The following is a 23,263-nucleotide window of genomic DNA, read 5'->3' on the forward strand; positions in this document are numbered from 1 at the left end:
GGCCTTGATTGCTCCATGTCCTGTTAAGAGGTAAGAGGCATATAATCCAGGTGAAAACCATGGGAGAGGTTTGGGATAAACTTTACAGATGTCCTGGATGAATTTTCTTGTGATTTCACCTTTGGTTGAATCATTCCATCACACCTGCAGCAGATGGAAGTCGTCTTTTCTTCTCTATTTTTAGATTGTTAGATGGATCTAGCGTGGAGCCGAGACATTCCTTAGTTGCACCCTTAGAAAGGTGATACAGCAGCCCCCATTGCATCGCCTCCAGGTCCAGGGGGAGCACCCCCTCAAGAACCTGAAGGACATGGGTGCTCACTGTGCTACATGCTTGAGAAATGGAGAGTAATACAGATCGTTGGATGGTGTCCAGAAGTCGTCTATTAACAGCTGTCGTTGCCTTTGCATACCAGACACCGACCGCATATGTGATGGCTGGTATGAAGATTGCTTTATAATAAAGCAAAAGGGTTCGCTTGTTAAGTCCCAGTCCTGATAGGAGACCCTGGCAAATAGAGCAGTGTAGTTCCTAATCTTGGTTCTGATATATTTTAAATGTGGCTGGAAGGAAAGATTCTTGTCAAGCATCATGCCAAGATACTTTAATTGTTCAAAGAGTTTGACAGTTTTGTTCCCAATCTTGATCTGGAGCAGTCTGGCAATATTCAATGCCCCCTTAAGGAGGATGGAGTTGATTTTGTTGGTGAAACACTAAGAAGGTGCGTTTTGGCCCAGTCTTGAAGTTGCTGTAGCACATTGTTTGCCAGGGTCTCAAGCTGCACCCTGGAGTTTGCAGCCATCGTCAGGATGAGGTCATCTGTAAAAGCTTGTGACCAGACTTCTCCCAGGTCAAAGGCCAGGAAGTCATCCATTACAAAGTTCCACAGCAGCAGCCCAAGGACAGAGCCCTGGAGGCAGCCACAAAGAACTCTTCTGGTAAGTTGCTGAAATGGGACGTTCATTGTGATCTTTCTATTAGATAGATAGCTGTTCATGATGCTATAGGTTGTTTGGTAGGTGAGCTTGTCTAAGTCGGCCAAGGACGCTCAGCCACCATAGGGTGTCAAACACCCCAACGAAGTCGATTGAGATCATTAAAAAGTATTTGTTATCTGTTTGCTGGGCTCTGTTGATGGTGTTCAAGAGGGCATCCATGGTGGAGAGTCTCGATCAGAATCCATATTGGTTTGGCGAAACCAAATTTGCAGCTGTGTAATGGTTCTATATTCTAGTGTGCAGGAATTGTTCCATCAGTTTGCTACAGACAGAAAGGAGAGCAATGGGGCTGTACAAGTCCAGGAGTTCAGGAGACTTGGTCAGATTTTTTATTATAAGTTTAACATTTGCAATTTTCCCCATTCGTCAGGGTAGATTCCTGTGTGCAGACATAGGTTAAACAGTTGTAATAACAGATCCGGAGTAAACTCTGCAACCTTCTTGATGATCTCTGGCTTGAGAAGGTCGGGTCCCGGGCACTTCTTCCCCCATATTTGGGTAGCAGCCACTTGTAGTTCCTCTGCTGTAAAATGTGTCTCGGTCTGTTGGTTTTGGTAGTCTTGATTTTCTTTACAGATGTGCAGTTGCTCGGCAGTGTTTGGGTTCACATGTGGGTGGAAAGGAGTATTCAGGATGTTAGATACGAATTCCTCTCAGGATGTTGTCAGTGTTCCCTGTGAGGTTCTCATTGTTGTTGTTACTTCTCCCCTGGGGAGTTTGTTTGTTGTGACTTTGTACACCATCCCCCAGGGGTCAGCATTCCCAGTGACTGACACCAAACGTTCCCAGGATTCCTGTTTAGTTTTCCTTAATTTGTCTGTATAAATGTTCCTGGCTTCCCTATATCTTCGTCTGAGTTCTTCAACTTCAGCCGTTAGCCAAGTTGATCTTGCTCTTTGGATTGCCTTTCGTTTTGTTTAAACATCCTTCCTCATTCTTTGTAACTCCATGTTCCACCATGGAACAGCCCTGGGTGATGGCTTCTTCCTTGTCGTTGTAGTTTTACAAGCTTCAGTGATAAGCTGTGTGACTTGTTTTTGGAGACAGTTAGGATCCTGCTCCTGTCTAAGCTGTGGCAGTTGTTGGTCTACAGTTTCAGTTAGAGTCGTCTTGAACACTTCCCAGTTGACCTTGTCTATTGCATATCTGTATTGCATTATCCTGTTAATTGGTTGTCCGTTCAGATTTATATTTACTGTATTTACTGTATATACGTTATGACACTGTGGTACGAAGTTGCCCAAGCATCTTGGACCCTCCAGTCAGTGATGTTTCTATATAAGTTTCTTGTAGCCAGGGAGATGTCAATCGTAGACTCCCAGAGTATGTTGCAGTACGTGGGAAGGTTATTTGGCTGATTGAGTATTGTAAGTGGCGAGTTTCTAAGGAAGTCTTCTAGTCTCTGGCCATTGGCAGTGCCTCTCCGATCAGGTGTAGTACTATGCCACGCTGGGGATCTGCAGTTAATGTCTGCACCAACAATAATTTTTTTCTCCTGGGAGGGTGTTGATAACAGTTTCCAGGTATCTAATAGCTGTGAGTATGTCCTCGCCCAGTCTGCTATAAACAGCAATTACATAAAAGGTTCCTATGGCAGTTAAGACTTGGGCGCAGGTGGCCCAGGCAGTGCAGAGCTGGTAATTCTTGTGGCGGTAATGTCCGGGTTTCTAATGAATACAGAAGCCCATGGTGTTTCCCCATCCACCTGAATAACTTTGTAGCTCAGGGAATATCCCCAAACTCGTTTCATGTGAGTAAAGGGCTCCTGTAATATTATAATATCTGCGTTGGTCTCATCTGCCTTCAGACAAATATGGTCGGCCACTGCTCTGGCCCACTGCGCATTTATTTGCATGAGTTTAACTTTGTTGATATTATACTGTTTAAAGTGCTTCCCCATAGTTTATTCACTACTGGCATTGACTCTTGACTTTGGCATAGCTTGGGCACTTGCTGTCTCTTATGAAATGAACTGCATCCATCTTGGAGCTCTTACAGTTTACTCAGATAGGGTCATTGGCTTTGTTTGGGCAATTGTTATAGTTGTTGCCCTTCTCCGAGCAGTGACCACAAGTTTGAATGGTTTGAGTGCAAGTGTGCGAGGTATGCCCAAATCTGTAACACTTGTAACACTTGGGGACAACCATGTGCTGGTAGAAGCAGTGGCTGCCCCAGTTGATGTAGATCCTTGGTGGGAGAGGACTAGCCAGACTGAGGGGTCGAGCTGCATGATCCAGTTTTGTCTACTTCTGTCTTTTGGTTTCGCTGAGTATTAAGGCGTGATGAAACTATGCATATCTTGTTCAGGGAAGTGTGACTGAAAATTACTGTGATACAGTGCTTCCGTGAGTTGCTGTAGGGTCAATCCTTTGTTTAAGTCAAAAATAATAATCGACGGCTGTTTTCTTGGGCGGCTCTGCCTTGAGACCTGTGGATGCTATCTTCGAGTTTGTCATATTCTTGTTGGTTTTCTTTAGTCTGTTTCTATGACTACTCCTGTGTTTCTTGTTTTTCTAATTGCTTTTATCCGCGTAGTTTTTAAGTCTTTTAATTCAGTGATTACTTGCTTCTTAATTTGTTTGCTAGTCTGCTTCTCTCCTGCACTTAATGGTCTCAGTACAACCAGGTTTGGTTGTTTCATCAATGTCTTTTTTCTTTGTTGGGGTCCCAATTTTGGGTGGTTATCAGTATTTGGTTTCCTCAGCGTATCCACATAAGTGGGGTGCTCTGTTGCATTTGTTTTCTCCTACCTTCCATATAGGCCTCTAGTTTTGTTGCCATCTTCTCCAACTCCGTGTTGATGTGATATAGGACAGTCTCCAACTTTGTCCATATAGGAGGGAGTCCACAATAGGAGGGAGTATATAATGAGAGCCTTGTCGATCAGTTCAGCCCTGGAGAGATTGTGCAATGCTCAAGGGGGCAGAATTTTTTTTCAGCCTGGTCTGTGCTTGTTGACAAGAGAGACTGCTTCTACAGGAATGGGACACTTAAATAGAAAGGGTGCAAGAATATTTGCTGATGCTATCAGGGCAGTGTTAGGTGGGTAGGAAAACTACTAGCTTGGGGGGGATACACAGACTAAAAGGTTAACAGTGACTGCAGGCAGAGGCAAAAGTGATTCTTGCACTGCTTCTATTAGAATGAACAGCAGCCTGGAAAGCAAGGCAATGGAGATTTCCAGGACTGCTGGGAATCATAGTGGAGCAAGTAAATACATGGGCTGTGTTAGGGTGACTAAGAGTAGAAACAGGTGCATGTATACTTGCATGTACACCTATGCTAGGAGTATAGTTAATAAATTTGATGAGCTTGAAGTGCTAGTCAAGACATCAAAGGCATATATTGTTGGGATATCTGAGATGTGGTGTCACACAGATGTAAGCAGTGCAGAATTGTAATTTGGGGAGTACAATGTGTACAGAAAGGATAGACAGGACAGGAAGGGAGGAGGGGTGCATCCAATTGATGTTGGAGGACAATGCAATGTTGAGTCTGTTTGGTATGACATAAGCACTGGGAAAGGAAAAATGAGAGTAGGTGTGTGTTATAGGCCTAATGAATCTAATGAGTATAATGAGCAGTTGTGCAGAGAAATAGAGTGGGCCAGTAAATCAGAATGTCTTATAATGGGGGATTTTAACTTTCCAGATATTGACTGGAACTTGTGGGTTGGTCACTCGCACACTAGCAAGACTTTTGTTGATTTATTGGATGACTGTTTTCTACAGCAACATGTTCGAGAGGCAACCAGAGGGAGTAATACTCTTGATCTGATTATCAGCAGTGATTATTCATGCATTAAGAATTTGCAGATATAGGAACCACTGGGTGACAGTGATCACAATGTACTGATGTGGGGATTGGAGACAATCTGCCCCTGCAGACCCGCGGAGATTCTGCTGCTGGGCTTTTTCATGAGATCCTTCAGCTCTGTTCGCATGGTGAGGTTCTTCTCAAACACTGTGCCCTCTGGAAGCCTGGGGTTCAGAGCTTTGGTAGTTTTGATAGCCTCGGTTTGTTTCACTTCTTCGGTTATGTCAGTCAGGGTGAAAGAACCCTCCGACCAGTCCTTGGGGTCTCACTGACTGCGCATTACGTGCTCTGATCTAGGTATTGTTGGCTTTTTGTTCCTTTTCTTTGAAGCTGGAGTAGGTCTTATATCATCGACTTCTTCATGTAGTTCAATGACTAGAACATCAGTAGTTGCCTTCAGTGTCTGTGCAGTGGATTGCCTTCCCTGATGCTCAGTGCACTCTGCTTGTGATTTTTTTTTTCAGTTTTCTCCATAGTCATTTACCGTGGATTTCGGATAATCGAAACAATCCGGATTACTGAGACTACAACCACTTGATAGAAGGAGAGTCACGATTGGTGATCATTGGCGTTTGCCACAAGTCTGTAGCTAGATTAGGAGCTGATAAGTGCCTTCGTCTAGTTTTTGGTCTATTGCTCTAAGTTACATGGGGTTGAACTTTTCTTTCTTATAGAGGAAAACTAAACTGTCGCTTCACTTCACTGCTAGGAACTGTTATAAATTAATAAACACAGAAAACTGATATTCTTCCACAAGGCGAAACACTGAAGTCGGTTTTCTGGGTAGCAGAATTAAGATTTTAGAGCTCTTTCGCAATTAGTTCTTGTGTTTGCTGTTAATGCACTATCTGCAATTAGGCCACTTCTTTCAAAAGCGCCAGGTAGTCTCTGGGGATATCATCCATTTCCAATCAACAGAATATGTTAATTCCGTGTGGAGAGAGGACCAGGGAATGGTAAGTAAACAAAGCTTGCATTGACCTTGGTTGCTGAACATTGTTTGCATTCACAGAATTTAGAGCATGCTGCATAGTAAGTTACGAAAGAAAGAAATATATATATATATATTTACCTGATGACAGGATAAGTATGCATTTAGTATCATTCGATAGTACTCATCCTAGGGACTTTTTTGATATCATAATCATTATTATTAACTTTGTAATCACTGATTAAATGCTTATATTCCTGGAGCACAATTATACACACCCGAACACAATGTTTGTGCAGGGGCTTGTCTTGGGGGTGGGGGATAAAGTCACAGGGCAGGTGCTCCTGTGTGATCACCAGAGGTCTAGGGCACTCTGAAATCCTGCGTTCTAGGGTATGCCAGCAATCCCATACCTTAAAAGGTGCCATCAGTAAGGTTGAGTTATGTAGAAGTTTAGCTGGTTGTTTGTCCAGGTTAACTTTATCCAGGAGGAGGTTGCAGCTGCTGTCCCACAGCTTGTGCGGCTCTGTTTTCAGCAAATTTTCCTCTTCTGCAGATGAATACTGCTTGAGCAAATTTCATTAAGGCCTTGTAGGATACTTTGTTCTGGAGAAGTAAGAACTCTTGATTGCGGGGGTTGCATTGAGCCTCTGTAAATAGTCTAAGTCTGTAGTTATCATGGGCAGGACACTTGGAAACTACATGACACCAGGACTCCTCTTGCCGACAGTGGCAAAGCAGGTCTATTTTCACTCCAAGAGCAGTCGGTTTGCTTGAAGGATTGGATCCATGGCCCATGATGGTAAAGGTAATGTTGAAGGCCTGGTGAGAACCATGGCGGAGCTTTCGGGAAGGCATAATCAATGTTTGGAATGAAACGTTTGGTGATTTCACCTTTTGGTATAGTTGCCCAGGAGGTGGCTGGAGATTCTCTTTCTTTCTAACCTTGGATCACTGGTGGGGTCAAGCTGCAAGATGAGAATTTGTGTCTGGATATGGGACAGCCACTTACAATGCCCATAGTAAATGCTATGTGTGTAATCTGTTAACACACCAGCAGTGCAGCACAGGAACAGGGGCCTAACCAACCATTCAGTACAACATAGGAATAGCAAGACCAATATCCTCATGGACTATGCCCCAGACATTAGGTCATATAGGCTATGGCAGTTAATGGCCATCATGGGTGGCTATACCCACTTTCAGACACAAGAAATTGCACCTTCCATGGGCATGTCAGCACAGGCACTGGACCACTGGAATTCTATTGCCTGGTCTAATGAATCCTGTTTCCAACTCTGTCATGCAGATGAGCTTATCTGCATTTGGAGAAAGCAACATGAGGCTGTGCCACCTGGATGCATTGTTGGTGTTTAGCAGGCCGGAGACGGTGGCATGGTTTGGGGGATTGTTTTTGTGGCATGTCCTGGGCCCCTCTGATTGCCATTAATCAGCTTGATGGGAACACTTGCCTTCCTATCATCACCAACCACGTATGCTCCTTAATGATGACATTGTATCCAGACAACTCCGCATCTATCAACAAGACAAAGTGTCATCCCACAAAAGCTCAGCAGGTTGCTAACTGGTTTCAGGAACATGACAACGAATTCTTTTCTTTCCTTCATGGCTGCCAAATTCACATGATATATACCCAATTGAGCCTACTAGAAAAGGATATGCAATGCTATGACTATCCACTTGACAAAATGCAGACATTACTGAACACATTGTGCAATGCATGGTTAGCACTACCACAGGACACCCTGAAATACATTGTGGAGTTGGTGCTAAGATGTGTACAAGCTGTATTACAAATAAAAGGTAGCCCTACAAGGTATTAGGTAGGTGTTACTACTGCAAAGCCAACTCAGTGTATGCATCATTATTCAGATTATCATACCTAATTATAATACTTCTGGCCATCTGACCATGAAGTAATATTGTTTCTGCTATATTACCCGTACCTTACTTAGCAACAAGAATTTTTTTTTTTTAACATGTGGCTGTTGGTGTTTTTAGTAACTCTTAAACAGCCCATATAATTGTTAGTCCCACTGTTACCCTCATCAGGCTTTGTAATGCTATTCTCCCCCTCCTGCTTTTCAGACTACTGCATGTAGTCTGAAAAATAGAAACAGTGTAATTAGTTCTGTGTTATGTCTGTGTATCTCTCCAAATTAACAGTTTTCTGAGCCATCTAACATTGTCTCTTAGCATCATCAAATATTCTTGCACCTCTTCCATTTAATTGTATCCCATCCCTGTAAAAACAATCCTGTCTGTTAAGAAGCACTGGTTGAATCATTATAAAATTATAATTATATGTGGTAATTGACTGCACTTTATATTCAGAATATAAAAAAATGACTTAATTACATAATTAAATCATATGTAAGTGATCCACTTATTTATTATTATTTTTTTTCAGATGCAAGACAGTGTTGCAAAATGTACTCCAGAACTACATTTTAACAGAGCTACAGTAAGTTTCTGTAAAGTCTATGGTTAAATAGTTTTTTACTATCAGAGTATGCAGCATTTCTAATTTTGGTAAGGCCAGATGCATTTTAAAGCTGTACAATAGGATAACCATTAATTTGAACAATGTGGACTACAACAATGTAGCCACAAAAAAAAAAAAAAAAAAAAAAAAAAAGAAGAAGACATTTGAACAGGAACAAGTACTGTACTTGAAACTGAAGTAACTTTTGTTTAAATTTTTTTAAAACAGAAAAGGTGGACTATTATCCTACTGACTAATAAACTAATTGTTCTTGGACAGCAAGCTTATTGAAGTGCAGGAAATGAAAAATGTAAAAGACTGTAAATTTCTATTTTTTTTGTTGTTTGTGTTATGAATGTAGAAATAAAGCCTTGTTGAATTGTTTGTATCAAACTTTTCCTTTTGATGCTGTTGCATCAATTTTATTTGATGCAACAGCATTATTGTTTCAGAAATAAAATTTTGGAATATTTTTACTTCACTTAAAAAAATTAAATTTATTTCTGTGAAATGTATAAGTAGTAAGTTATTTAAACAAAAAACTCTTTGTTTAAATAACTTTTTACTTATGCATAACCCCCAAACACTGCCCCAAAACTGGACAGTGTTTGGGGGTTAAAGGCACATCTAATGGCCATTTAAACACATTAATTGACCATTAGCAACTTAGGCAGAACTGTGATTATGGTATTTGTCCTTAGGTTAAATATTAACCTGGCACTAAGGCTTGTGGCAAGTACATGGCACAAGCCTTAGTGCTGAGTATTCAGCCTTGGTCTTCACTGGGAGCAGAATGATCCCCATGACTGAAAATCAAATGCAGTAAAGCATATGAATTTTATTTAATTTTCTTATCATCCTCTTTACATTGTGGATGGCCTCTGAATTTATGTGGTTTCTTAGATGCAATTTATACTAGAGCAGAAGTGTGTGTCAGGAGGGTACCAATAGTATCAGTATTTCAATGTTGCTAAATATTCTTAACATTGGCTTGATGTTAATCAGGTTCTACTGGCTAGCATCAAGGCTGCAGCACTACTGGTATTATTTTTATGAAGCATATAATAAAAACTTCTTTCTCCAATCCCAGGAAACACTAGGAGACCCTATACAAAATCAGTTGTAAATATGGATCTACCTATGTAGAAATATGCAGTTTAACCCATCAGCAGTCACACCACAGTTTGTTACAAAAACGGTCACACAGAACATGATAGGTGTCCAACTTTGTTTTTTACTTTTGAAAAAATATTGTAGTTTTTTTAAATTCTGCTTGCAGTATAACTGTATTTCAACTTTTCTTAATGGATTGCATTATTTATTATGTGCAATTTTTGTAATTTTAAATATTTAAAAATGCTGTCTTATTTTAAAAAAAATTTGCTGAAAATTAAAAAGAAAGTTGGTGCAACGTTTCAAACTTATGTTTACATGCATATTAATTTGCTTTATCAAATAAATACGGGTACTTTCTACTAAATAATTATAAATGTAATACTTCAATTATAATAATAATTGAAGCAAGAAACTATTTACATCAACAATAATAATAATCAGGACAAAAAACACATTCTGTACAACAATTAAACATAAAACTAAGAGGAACTGTTTTCCTTAGCAGATGCTTCCACCACATGTCAGCTAACATACCAGTTTCAGAATATTATTCACATGTACACGTTATTTATGAGAAGCTGAAAGCAAATGTTAAGCGTAATGGAAAAAAAGTAAATAGCTGCATGGCACCTTACAGGTTCTTTGCATGTATAATTCCAAGTAAGCTATAATTTTTCACTGTTGAAACGTCTCAAATAAAAGTTTGAGTATATTTAGGAAGCTAGAAAAAAAATTCAGATTTTTAATTATTAATTAATGATTAATATTCAGTAGATATTTTTGAAGGGCATCTATCAGCTCCTGCATAAGTGTTACTAGGTGAATACATGAATTTAAGAGCATTGCATGTTTATACATATGGAAGAATTGATAAATCAGACCTGCTTTCTATGCCCTCTTTGAAGATATTGAAAGTTTGACTCCACCAAAATACTTTCCTCTGATTTTGGTTACCACTGAAAGTCATTCAAATCTTACTTTTTTTAAAAATGCTTTGGTTCACAGGCCATCAACAGGAAAGCTATAATTGCATTTGAGCAGAAGTTTCCATCTCTAAGGATGAAATTCTGGTAAAAATAACAGGACAAGCAAGTAGTAACTTGAAACTTGTTGGGCATCTCACATCTAATAATCCCATTTAAAAATCCAGTTTAGAAGACCTTATATCCAACAATTGAGGATTTCAACCCTAGAAACTAATAATCACCTTAGGATGATGAAGCGGCATCATCATCAGTGTTATTTACAGAAACCTAGTAAATAACACAAGTACCTCTTCAGAAGCTGAAATAACAACAGAGACAGAACACCTAGCCAGTTCTGTGGGAAAAATAATCTTGTTCCTAGGTTCGTGAAACCACCCTCCTTTGACATGAATTCCTTTTACATCCTATTCTGTTATTCAGGCAGTGTAATTGGGGCTTACATTAGCTGATGAGTACTTTATCTTATCTTATGTATTTATTTTGATTTATGTTAAGGAAATCTGAAGTCAAATTATGTGAAGACTTTTTCACAGATTTTTAATATCAATTATAACACTGAAATTGTTTAAAAATGACTATAGGCTATTAAATTTAACTACAGTACTAATTTACCTTGATTTGAATTTAGAAATTACTAGGAACTAATTAATGTTTACATTAATTACTTTCTACTAAATAATTAGAAATGAAGCCAGTTTCACAATTTTTAGAGTTGTTTTAGAGAATCTTCATTAGCAAACAATGAATTCCAAAATTACTGCTTTTTACATGGACTCCTTTTATCTCCTCTTAATATTTATAGTAGATCTACTTTAGAGTAAGAAAATTAACTAAAAGAAATATGACACAATATAATAGCGTAGCTTAATTTAATTTATTATGGTACTCACCTTTTTATAATCTGCATTGATGTTAAATTTAGGAATGGCTGAATCTACTAAGGATAATAGGAATGGCTGAATCTACTAAGGATAATAGGAATGGCTGAATCTACTAAGGGGGTGTGGTTGTGGGATTGAACATGTGTTGCTAATTCGGTATTGGACTGTCCCGTCCTAAAGCTATTGTAGTGGTAGTATGCACGTGTGTTTGATGTTTTGGTAGAACTGTATTTTGTGGTGGTGCTACCAATGTAGCAAGCGTTACAGTTATCTTGACATTTTATTTCTGTCACAATAACCAATGATGACATCCTAGCATCTTTTGATGTAGTCTCATTGTACATTAATGTACATTTGCCGTCAACATTACAAACCTTATGCAATTTCTTAACAGACGACAAAACCTTATCCAATTGCACTTCCCTCTCAATTGGCATAGCCAGGTGGGAAGGAGCAGCAGTGCGTGGCACATGCTTCTTGATTAGACCGGGGTTCTAGCCCGTCACCACCAAATACGGAGGATGCAGAAAGGTCAGGGAATGACCACCGCATATCCCGGAGAAATATGGCCTTAGTTGCTAATGCTCCTAAAAACCAAAATAACAACAACAACCCTCTCAATTAATAGCATACTAGAGCTCACAACCTTTCTATTAGATGCCAGATACTTCCGATTTCTTAATCAGATTTACCAGAAAACCTATGGCCTACCTATGGGATTAGGGATCTCAGCCCCCCATATGAAATTTACCTAGCCTCCGTAGCAAATCATATATTACAACCATACCCCCCAGATATTAAATTATTTATACGATACGCTGACGATATACTCTTAATAGGGCACAAATCCACAATAAATGATCTTTTCATTAAATTTAATTCCATGCATAATAGATTAAAATATACCCTGGAATTAGAAGAAAATGGACAAATTAATTTTCTAAACCTCACTATATGCAGAAGCAATACAAAACTAGGAACAAGAATTTTCAGAAAAAATACTCACACGGGCAAATACTTAACACTTTGAATCGCATCACCCCCTTAATGCAAAAAAAGCAGTCCTTTATAATCAAATTTACAATGCTATAAAATACAGTTCCACACATTACGACCTTAATAATGAACTACAATATCTTACAAGTAAATTCATATCTAGGAAATATCCTATTCAATTAATCAAACAAACTATTATCACAGTCCAAAATAATATTAACAACCCACCCAAACACATTTCCAATAATAATTCACATATTATCCTCCCTTACCAAAGTAATTTTGCCAACCAATTCCGCCGTTTATTCAAAGGTACCGATATCACCCTTACATTCTCATCTTATAATAAATTAGGTTCATTATTCAACTCATATAAAGATACACAAAATTACCACATTAGCGACATGAATAATATCATCTACTTAATAAAATGTCAAGATAACTGTAACGCTTGCTACATTGGTAGCACCACTACAAAATACGGTTCTACCAAAACATCAAACACACGTGTGTACTACCACTACAATAGCTTTAGGACGGGACAGTCCAATACCGAATTAGCAACACATATTCAATCCTGCAACCACACCCCCTTAGTAGATTCAGCCATTCCTATTATCAAATTAAAATCCAGTTTTAAAATTTTCCAATATGAAGCCCTAGGTATAGAATGGTTTCGCCGCCATTCCACTCTCCAAGTATTAAATTCCAAACTACCCTATAACATAGCACCGGTCTGGAATCTCATGCACCTGAGATTCCCATGTGTATCCAGAAGCATCATGGGAACTTAGTCTTCTTAAATACACACGTTTACTCTCATTCTACCATTGCCAAATGAAGACATATAAAACAAAAGCCACTTGTTATGGCTATTGGCCTTCTGTTTCCAACTATATAACTTCAATTGTTTTAAATTTCAACATTGACAACCAAGGACGAAGATGTGCACTTTTACTTCCTTGCGCATATTTTAATTCTGTTTTTAAATTCTAACTTATTCACGCTAACTTAAATTTAAAATTATCATCCATTTTATTCCAACATCAACGCAGATTATGAAAAGGTGAGTACCATAATAAATTAAATTAAGCTACGCTATTATATTGTGTCAGTTATAAATGGTACTTTAAGAGATCTACATCTTCGAATTGTCACTAAAAGAAATATTTCACATTCCATATTAAAATATTTTAAATGGAAGATTTTTATAAATTTATCTTCTGACAGTTGTGGTGAAATAGTCATCACAGGGTTGAAGGTTAGTTACTGTAGATTGTGAAACTTAAAGGAAAATTAAATGTAAAAATTGAAAACAAGTGATTGCATTTGTGCGTGCATGATCCCACCCTTCTGTTTAGAAGTGTCATTTTTCATATTTGGTTTTTTGTTTGTGTGTGTGATAAGATACAAAAATATAATGACAGTTATGGTAATGAGTGTTGTACTCTGTTCCAGTTAAATAGGCTTGTGCTAGTTTACATTATATGGATTTTTTTTTTCTGATTGTATGATATGTTAACATTAATTAATTTATTGTTTTAGGCACTAAAATATGAAGAGGATTACCAGGGAGCTCTTGAAGGATATGAAAAGGCTTCATTGTATGATCCCCTATGGAAAGAGGCTAAAGAACAGCTTAATGTCCTTTTGGATTATTTACAGAAAGTGCAAGATATGATAAATCAAAAGGTATAGGATTGTTTTCATAAGATAATGAAGTGATATCCTCCATTAAATAATTTTCTTTATTACTTTAAGATATACAAGCTATTTTTACTTTTCAAATAACTGCTAAGAAATATTGCTACATTGTTTTAATAAATATTCAGAAATAAAAGTAACTTTCAAATTAAATATAAACATTGAAAAAATAATATATTGAGAGAGCAGTAGCTGATGTCCTTCCCAGTATGGATATGGAAATCTGCCATAATGATTGAGCAACTGCTAGTTTTTTCCATCTTAAATTCCCATGGAAGAAGCCATTTCACTGTGAATCTTTGGCATTTCAAGGTTTTCTGTGTTATAATTATTGTTCCAAAACCATCTAGTTTTGATCATTAATTTTCAAGGGAAGCAAATTGCCAAAAGTCATAACACCAAAAGTCAGAATGTTAACTGAGAAGAAATGCTGACAGCAATAAAATTCCAGCAGTGGTATTTTATTGCTGACACTAAAAAAAATACATCTCAAAACACTGAAAGGTTCAGAGTGCTGACACTTCAAACTGCCAATAGGATGGGAACACCAACTTGTCAATATACCAACTGGTCAAAATGCTAATAGGCTTAAAGTGCTGATAGTCTATAACAGGTTAAAATGCCATCCAATCATGCTGTCTTTGTACATGTTAATACCGCAATCAAAAAATAAATTTGCTTATTTTTGTGAACTATAACTTCAAAATATTTACATATACAGTCGGACCTCACTTTAATGAACTTCCACATAGCGAATTTTTCTATGTAGCTAACTTTTTTGATTTCCCTTTGATCATTACATTGAAAATAGTTTCTGCATAATGAAGAAAATTTCCATATAACAAACTGATTTGGTCACATACCTACTCACCGGACACGGTGCATTCAGACACAAGTTGTCAGGCTTCCGACTCAGTGACACTCCTCTCTGCCACTGTGGCCAAACAGAAACATGGGAACACCTCATGTATCACTGTCACCTGTATCAAGATCTACGCTGCCGGCTCATCACTGAAATTCGATTCACACTGCAAAACCAGGAACACCTCATCCAGGAACACCTCATCAGCTACAAAGCGCTAACAAAATTCGCTGAGGGCCTCTTCAGCAGAAGACGGACCTTCCCCCAGCCGCAACCACTGCAATGAAGAGAATGCAAGTACCCATCAAAGCTGCCCATAATCTGAAAAACAATTCGACACCACTAAGGACCACCAGAACAAATCAAACCCGCAGGGATCCGACTTCATAACAGAAGGAACAAAATGAAATCGCAAATGCACATCCAAGCTGACTGGACTAAATAACCTCGGATGGGATCTTAACCAATGAATGGCTACAAAATAAACTGGACTTTGTAAACCTCGGATGGGACAATGTCCCAAAAATGACATTCCACCGACTGAAGAAACTGCAGAGCCTCTCTGCACACTAGCCTTATTGGCGATCTGACCTGGTGCCCTTGCCTGGTCCACTTTTCTTCCCTTTCCCTGGCCGGGGGGGGGGGGGTGATGGTCCCTCTGTCTCCTTCCCTCCTTGCCACCCACACTTTCCCTTCTGGTGGGGTATGGGCATGCCCCACCAAATCTTGGAGTCACCCTCCCTATCGACTCCATTCTTCTGTCTGTCGCCCCCCCCCAGCCTTCAGTCTCCCTCCCACTCTACCTGCACGCAAGCAAAAGCCCCACACATCCAAACTTAATTACAGCCAAATTTGATTCGCCCACAATTTTCGGCCTCACAATTCTAGCACAACCACCATGCAATAACCTCTCAAATTTTTTTTTTTTTTTTTTTTACTTAGTTATTTTTATTTTTTATTTATTTATTTATTTTTATTTTTTATTTTTTATTTATTTATTTTTTTTTTTTTAGGTCCTAGCCACTGAAATCTCAGGAAACTAGGTGGCAGGACCTGCCAGAGTACTTATTTAAAATATTGGTGTACCTGGTCTGCCTCCATGGGGCAAAGTGTGGGCAACGTCTGGCCTAAGCAGAGGCCTGGCGGCTAAATGGCCAGAAGAACAACGGTACACAACACTAATCATGTACAATATCCATACACTTTTAAATCTCTGGCCTTTACAGCGTACTGTATCACACGACAATGTAAACTACGCGGAGATGGGGGAAACCCCTGGTGCCGTTTGACCCCAAACACACTTTACACTTTACACTTATAACAAACTGATTTCGAGAGGCCTGGGTAAGCATTGTTCGCACCTCCTTTAGGCAATAGAGCTGATGCTGTTGAAAGCACGAATTAAGAGCTAAAAGGATTAAGAATTAATAACTTTAGCTTTTAATAGTTAAAGGGTTTAATTCTTAAAAGCATTTCACAATTTAGTGGTGCCCGTAAAGCCTTTACTGTACCGAGAAGTCGCGCCGGTTAACCTATGTTTCCCCAGTATATGGGCAGTTCCCGCTTTACAAGTTTTCGGGTTTACGAGTTCTTTTTTTTTTTTTCCAAGTATCAACAAAATCGAAAATATGAACATTGATTACAGTAAATAAATGCTAAACATTCATAAATACGGAATTTCAAACCGTGAGATAGTTATACAATACAGTACTACTGTGCATGCGTTTGTTTGTTGAGGCAGAGATAAGGAGGGTGGGGTCCAACTCTTAAGGAATTTTTGAAAGAATTTCACATTTTATATGCAATCAAAATAACGAAACGAGCATGGTACAAAATTACAGAGAAAAACATGAAGTGTGTTTGGAATAAACTCTGTCATCAGTTTATCAATAATGTTGAAGGATTTCAAGACCCAGCAGAGACTATACAAAATGAAACAGAAGCGGTTGTAAATGTTGCTAACCAATTGCAGCTTGGGATTTGTACAACTGACATCACTGATCTGCTTCAAGTGCACAATGGAGAGCTCACAAATGAAGACCTCATTGAGATGGAAAAATGTGAAGAAGCTGAGGAAGAAGAAAGTTTAACAGAAGAAATTCCTGTTTGTTCCTTCACTCTCGAGGGGCTTGATGAAGCTTTTCAACACAGAAAAAGCAATTGAGATTGTCGAGTCACAAGATTCAAATTTCAAGTGCACTAGAAAAGTTTCTACAGATTTAAAAAATGCTTATGCATGCTATTGTGAAATTTATAAAGAAAAGAGAAGACTTTAACGTCTTCTAAACAAACGACTCTTGAAGCATTTCCAAAGAAGATGACTCCTTGTGCTTCCAACAAACAAACGTGTGTCAAGCCAACAATGAGCTATGAACCATCAAGGAGCATGCATTTAGTCGATGATGATGAAGAATAAACATTCTTTAACATTTGTATGGCATAAATAATTTCTTTATTATTATAATTTGCTTGATTTTAAAGGCTGTGTTTTCACTTCTTTGGATAAATAAATCATTGTTTAAGCATTAACTATTGTTTTGTTGACTTTTATTTAACGATACTATGGTCAAGTTTCATTGTTGAGAATGTAACCGCTGTTTTTAACGTTACACCAAGGGGAAATAAATTCCTGCGCTAGGAATGAATTAACTTGTAAAGTCAGGAACTACCTGTATTGACAAAGATTAAGGCATATTCCCGACATGGACATTGGCTCAAGTCAACCTGTTTTCTATTGTAAGCACCCTATTAGAGAATTAGGAGAGAGTGACTTTCCTTTACTCTGGAAATTCATCTGTTATTTCGCAGAAATGAGTCATCCACACTTTCACTAAATTTCACCTGTCTGTGTATGGTATATACAAGTGGTTCCTAAATCAGTTTTGTTTTAGCTGCTGTGCAAGTAACCTTACAATGTCTAAGAGGAAATCCTTGAGTGTAGTAGAAAAAGTGGAAGTGCTTAATAGTGTAGATTGAGGCATTAAAAGAAAAGAAATCGCTTTAAAATTTGGTATCCCCGCCAGTAGTTTGTCAATCATTCTGAAAAACCGTGTTTCGATTCTCAAACTGTTTGAGGAAATCGGATCCGGTTGGAAGCATGCGAAATTATGCCTGTATAAAGATGTAGATGAAGCCGTTTTTAAGTGGGTGAAGTTGATTCGAGACCAAAACATGCCGATATCAGCACCATTAATAAAAGAAAAGGCTATGGAGTATGCATCTTTTCTGGGACATAAAATGTTCCAAGCCAGTTCTGGTTGACTGGACAAATTTAAAAAGTGGCATGGCTTACTCGAAAAGGTTATTCTAGTGAAAGTGGGGTTTTAATTGAAGAAGACTGTACCCATTGGAAAGAAACAAAAAAAATTATGGAGGACTATGAGCCCAAAGACATATTCAACATTGATGAAACAGGTCTTATTTTTTTAAATGTTTGCCGAACAAGATACTGACTTTTAAAAGTGATAAATATGTAAGTGGAAAAAATAGTAAGGAGAGAATTGCAGTCTTGAATGGTGCAAATATGGCTGGTAGTGAAAAACTGAAGCTTTTGGTAATAGGCAAAAAGTAAACAATCCTGATGTTTCAAAGGAGTAAAGTCATTCGAGTTGGACTACAACAAAAAAGCTTGGATGACAAGTGAAATTTTTGAACAGTGGATTTTAAATTTTGATAGAAAGATGATGAAAGAAACAGAAAAATCACTTTGATTGTCAACAACTGCCCTGCCCACCTTCGCTCAGTAATTTAGAAACTTACAAGTGCAAATCTTGTTTTCTTCCCTCCGAATACCTCATCTAAACTGCAGCCAATGGACCAAGGCATTATCAAGAATTTGAAAATGCAGTACCGAAGGTGCATACTGAAAAAATTATACTGAGAATAGAAACTAACCAACCTTCTGTTGTAGATTTGTGGATGTGCGTATCAGAGTTGGCCAAAGTGTGGAGTCAAGATGTGACGAAAAACGATTAAAAATTGTTTCGCAAAAGCAGGTTTTGCTAAAATGCCAATTAACAGTGATGAGAGGGATGAACTGCTACAAGATATTGAACAATCTTGGGAAGAACTCTAAGCAAGAGGTTTGATCAGTGGAGAAATTGTTCTTAAAGAATTTTTAGGAGTTGATAATGATGTCATAGTAGCTGAATATCCAAGTGACGATAATGACAATATTGACGATGAGTTGGATGAAAATGAGGGCAATATTAAATCTTCCAAACATGAAATGTTGGCAGAATTTGAAACTTTGTGTCGAGGCCTTCAGTGTGAAGAAAATGTGCCAGAAAATATATTGAGTGTTTAAACAATTGTGAACATTTTTATGAACGATGTACAGTAAAATCCAGTGTATAACAAAAAATAACCAAATATTTTATGAAATAATTCTTAAAAGTGTACTAATATATTTTGTGCATCATGTAAGTAGTAATTTCTTAATATGTGTGTATTAATAAATTAATTGTTGTAAAATGTTAGAAAATTTATTCATTCCAACTTATTTCTGATTTATTTCCCATATTTTACTGTATTTCTGAATGTTGAATTACAGTATTTTTCATTGTTGAAAAGATTATATTTCTTTATAATGAAATTTCTGTATAACGATTTTTTTCAAGCAAATGATTGATTTTGTTATATGGAGGTCCAACTGTAATTATATTCTCTAATTCGGTCTCTTTCAACTAAATGTCTATAATTATATCTCCAATTAGGACTCTTTCAGTTAAGTCATCAACCATGTTTCTGATTAGTACTATTGTACTGATCAGAAACATGGATGATGACCCAGAGGGCTGCTAAGAAATTAATTTGTAATTTGTTAGCAGCACTCTTGGTCAGAGATGAAACAGATGCCAATCACAATTGAAATTATATTAAAAAAAAATTAAAATGAATTGGTCAATGTGTTAAGAAACCTAGATAAAATGATTGCAAACACAGCATGCATAAAGTGGTAGGCCCAGGATGACCTGGAAAAGAACATTGGAGAAAGAAATGGTGAAATATAAAAGTCTTGGAAAGAAATAAGTAAGGAGCACAAAGTCAAAGATGAATCAGATAAAGAACTGCTGTGGAAGTCCTATGCTCCAAGAGTGAAGAGAATTAAGTAAGTAATAATCATAATCAGTGACTAATTATAATCTATGTACTGCTAGTAATGTACAAAAATTGGCGTGCTTTGTCTTTTTCTAAAAAATTATCACTCATTTTTATGACTAAGTCAAAACAGGCTACTTTCCTCACTCATAACTAGCAGTAGATTGATCCAATCCAATTTTTTGCACAAATATTGCTAATACACAAGGAGACTGTGTATTAGCCACTTCATAGGCAGCCTACAGAAGCTGCACAAAAAAAATTAGTCTCATTATTTTTATGATATGACTGCACCTTGTAAACATGGCTTACAAGGTGAAACAATATTGATAATCATCAGTTAGGTCTGAGAATGATGAAAGATTTGTTAGTTAATAGATTTCTCAATTGTTTCCAAGATTGTTGAAACAGTAATTAAATTAGGGAAAAAGACAGTTTGAATAAAAAAGATTTGTCATCCCTCTTTGGAATCAACTTGATATGAATTTCCATGCCAGTAGAATAATGTAAAAACTTGTCACAAAACAAGTTTTCATCCTAAAGCTGTTTTTAAGAATAAACTCTGAAGAAATACATGAAGGTTTGCGGATTCTCTGACATTTTTGCAAAAAATCAGGAGGAACTGTATGCTGTGTGTTCAAATCACAGAAAAAGATTTATGGGGATGTCAAGGAAGAGTGTAGTAAATCAGCTTTATCTTAAGACAAAGTTGCAATATCATCAGGATATAAAAGAGGCAGGAATAAGGATGGGCAGAAGTTATAACCAGTGGTTTTAAGCTCAACTACCATTTAGAATAGGGGAAGGTATTCTTCTCTTGGACTTAAAAATCAAGTTTGAATTTGTTAATGACTTGTTCACAACTGCTGTAAACTTCCTGCAGGCAGAAAACGAAGTTGGGTATATTAGTTATGATTTGCTTTATAATTGTCTAGAACAACCTCAGCACATTTGTTGATAAACCAAGATTTAGTAGAGGATGAGCATTTAAGATGAAATGAGAAAATTAGGATTTCATTTGTACAAGAAAGATTTCAGTGATGCAGTTAGAGCAAGTGTTAGGACCAAAGTACAACCAAGGAAAAGAGCAATAAAATTCACTTCTTTTGCATAGGATACCTTATTAAGAGTATGCTAGATAAATAAAATTAACCATTTATTAAAGAAAATAAACTTATTTTAAATAATAGTTTTCTAAAAATGTAATTTAGCATGACATAACCTATAAAGCATTTCTTTAAGTGCTAAAAATTCTATCATTATAATTTATTTCCATTTGTTATAATTTTAACCTTTCTTTGTTTATTCATATTCTGATTTTCAGGGTTGTCAGAAAGCTAGAAAATTACGTGCCCTATTAAAGGGTCTTAAACCACAGCATTTAGGGCCATATTCCAAAGGAACTTTTACCAATTCTAGAGGGCAGGTGGTAAAATTAGAACAGGTAAAGCTGTCTGATCTACAAGCAGGCATTAATACAGAAAAAGTGGTGCTAGGTAAAGTAGTTTGCAACATTGTCTGCAGTGACCCTGTTGCCTTGTAAGTTTTTGAAGTTGTTAAAGATTAAATAAACTTAAAATTAAAATTTTATTGTAATATGCAAAAAAATTAACATTTTGCAGTGTTTTTTGAATATGAGAATCAAGTTTTAGAAGTTGTAAAATTTGCTACTTTCTTTTAATGGAGTAATTCTTATAAAATTGTTCAAAGAAATGTTGAAGAATACTGTATGTTCATAAGGAGAATGAACATACAGTATTCTTCAACATGCAGTATGGGAAAAAATAGTCTGTGGAAGATTGATGAAATCACTGGATTTGAGGAATATGTGAAAGGGCAGTGAATTCAGGTAGGCATTTAGAAGGGGTGGGTGATGAAAATACTAAGATTTCTTGTAAAGAGGTTTTATGTGGAACACCATTTGCTGGCGTGTCCATTTGTCAGGTAATAGAACAAATATGTCAGCCCATGTCAGATGTTGGAAACATTGTATTTTAAGACAGGCAGTGATATCATATATCCAAAGCTTATAAACTTAAAATTACAGATTGGTAAGTTCTGCTTCCTATCAGACTGTACTCAAATTATCCTTATTTGGCTCCTATTTGGCTCCAACAAAGAAATTTAAGGCTGTCCCATCAGCAGGGATGGTAAGGGTAACTATTCTCTGTGACTGTTATGGCATTCTTCTTCTACATTTATCCTCCAATGGGTTGGATCTCCCTGGGCTGGAAAGCCCACCCAGCTACAGGGAAAGTAGAAAGATTGCAGGGCTAGAGTGCAAAGAACTGAAAGAACTTATGGACCAGATTAACAGATAATGGCCCATGCTACTGAGATGTAAGTACTGCTAATGCAAGACAATTCAAAGTCACATGCAATGTGTGAAAAAACCTAAGGGACCATTACTGAATTGGAGCTGGAACTTCTTGATCATCATCCGTATATTACTGACCTGGCTCCTCATGATTTACATTTGTTTGGTCCACTTAAACAGTAGCATGTCAGCAAATGTTTTGCTGACAATACAGAAGTTGAAAATGATGTATCACTAGATGACATCATTCAATGTATTTTAATATTGCGGGTCTCCAGAATTTGATGGAGTGATGAAAAGTGTATAAATGTTTTTGGTAATTGTGTTGAAATTAAATGATATGTTTGGGTTAGTTTCTTGATTGCTTTTTTAATTTTAATCTTTTTCACTTATTGACCCCTCTTTGTATATGAGATGAACAGTTATAGCCAGTTTTTATGGCATACAGAACAGAAGTAATAGATTTTGTAGCAGCAACAGAGAGAACACAGTTTGTACATCATCAGATGGATGGACACAGCAGATGAATGGTCATTTGTTGAATTCTGTATAGGTTGGTCTATCTGTGGACCACTTTTAAACTCTTTTTTTTTTTTTTTTTTTTTTTTTTTAAATACTTAGTAAAGTTTATTTCTACCTGTATTATTTCATGCATCTATATAAATGACATATTCAGAATTTTGTATAGATGTACATGGTTTTTAAAAGAAAATCAATGTTTTATACTTAAAATAGGATGCCCGTAAATAAAGCAATTTAGAAACATTTCTTCATTCGATGTACCTAGGTATCGCATATACCAAATAAAAAATTTCGTGCAGACCACCTGTAATATATAGTGAAGTTTGGTGGAAAATGTAGGATAATGATCATGACTTATTTTGCAAGATTTGGCCTGGGGACGTTTGAGCCAGGGATTTTATATGGAACCATGAAAGCTGATTGTACAATACTGTCCTATGAGACAGTACAAGTAGCGGTCATATTGCCTTAACCATAATGGCATAGTGTTTAGGGTAAGGCACCACCACCAGTAGTTTTCCATATCT

At 37.2% G+C, this 23,263-nt stretch overlaps 1 protein-coding gene across 2 annotated transcripts in view; it reads left to right on the forward strand.

Annotated features, from left to right (window-relative positions):
* Positions 1-23,263, forward strand: part of LOC150082899 (tetratricopeptide repeat protein 5-like) — a 106,491-nt gene that overhangs the window by 56,801 nt on the left and 26,427 nt on the right. For both annotated transcript variants that reach the window (XM_090376900.1, XM_090376901.1), the window contains exons 6-8: positions 8,178-8,231; positions 13,777-13,923; positions 21,222-21,436. In XM_090376900.1, coding sequence (XP_090233026.1) covers positions 8,178-8,231; positions 13,777-13,923; positions 21,222-21,436 — 416 coding nt within the window. The remainder of the gene's footprint in view (positions 1-8,177; positions 8,232-13,776; positions 13,924-21,221; positions 21,437-23,263) is intronic.

The sequence above is a fragment of the Mastigoproctus giganteus genome, chromosome 7, assembly GCF_048544385.1.
Source record: "Mastigoproctus giganteus isolate SK-2022 chromosome 7, ASM4854438v1, whole genome shotgun sequence".
NCBI lineage: Eukaryota > Metazoa > Arthropoda > Arachnida > Uropygi > Thelyphonidae > Mastigoproctus > Mastigoproctus giganteus.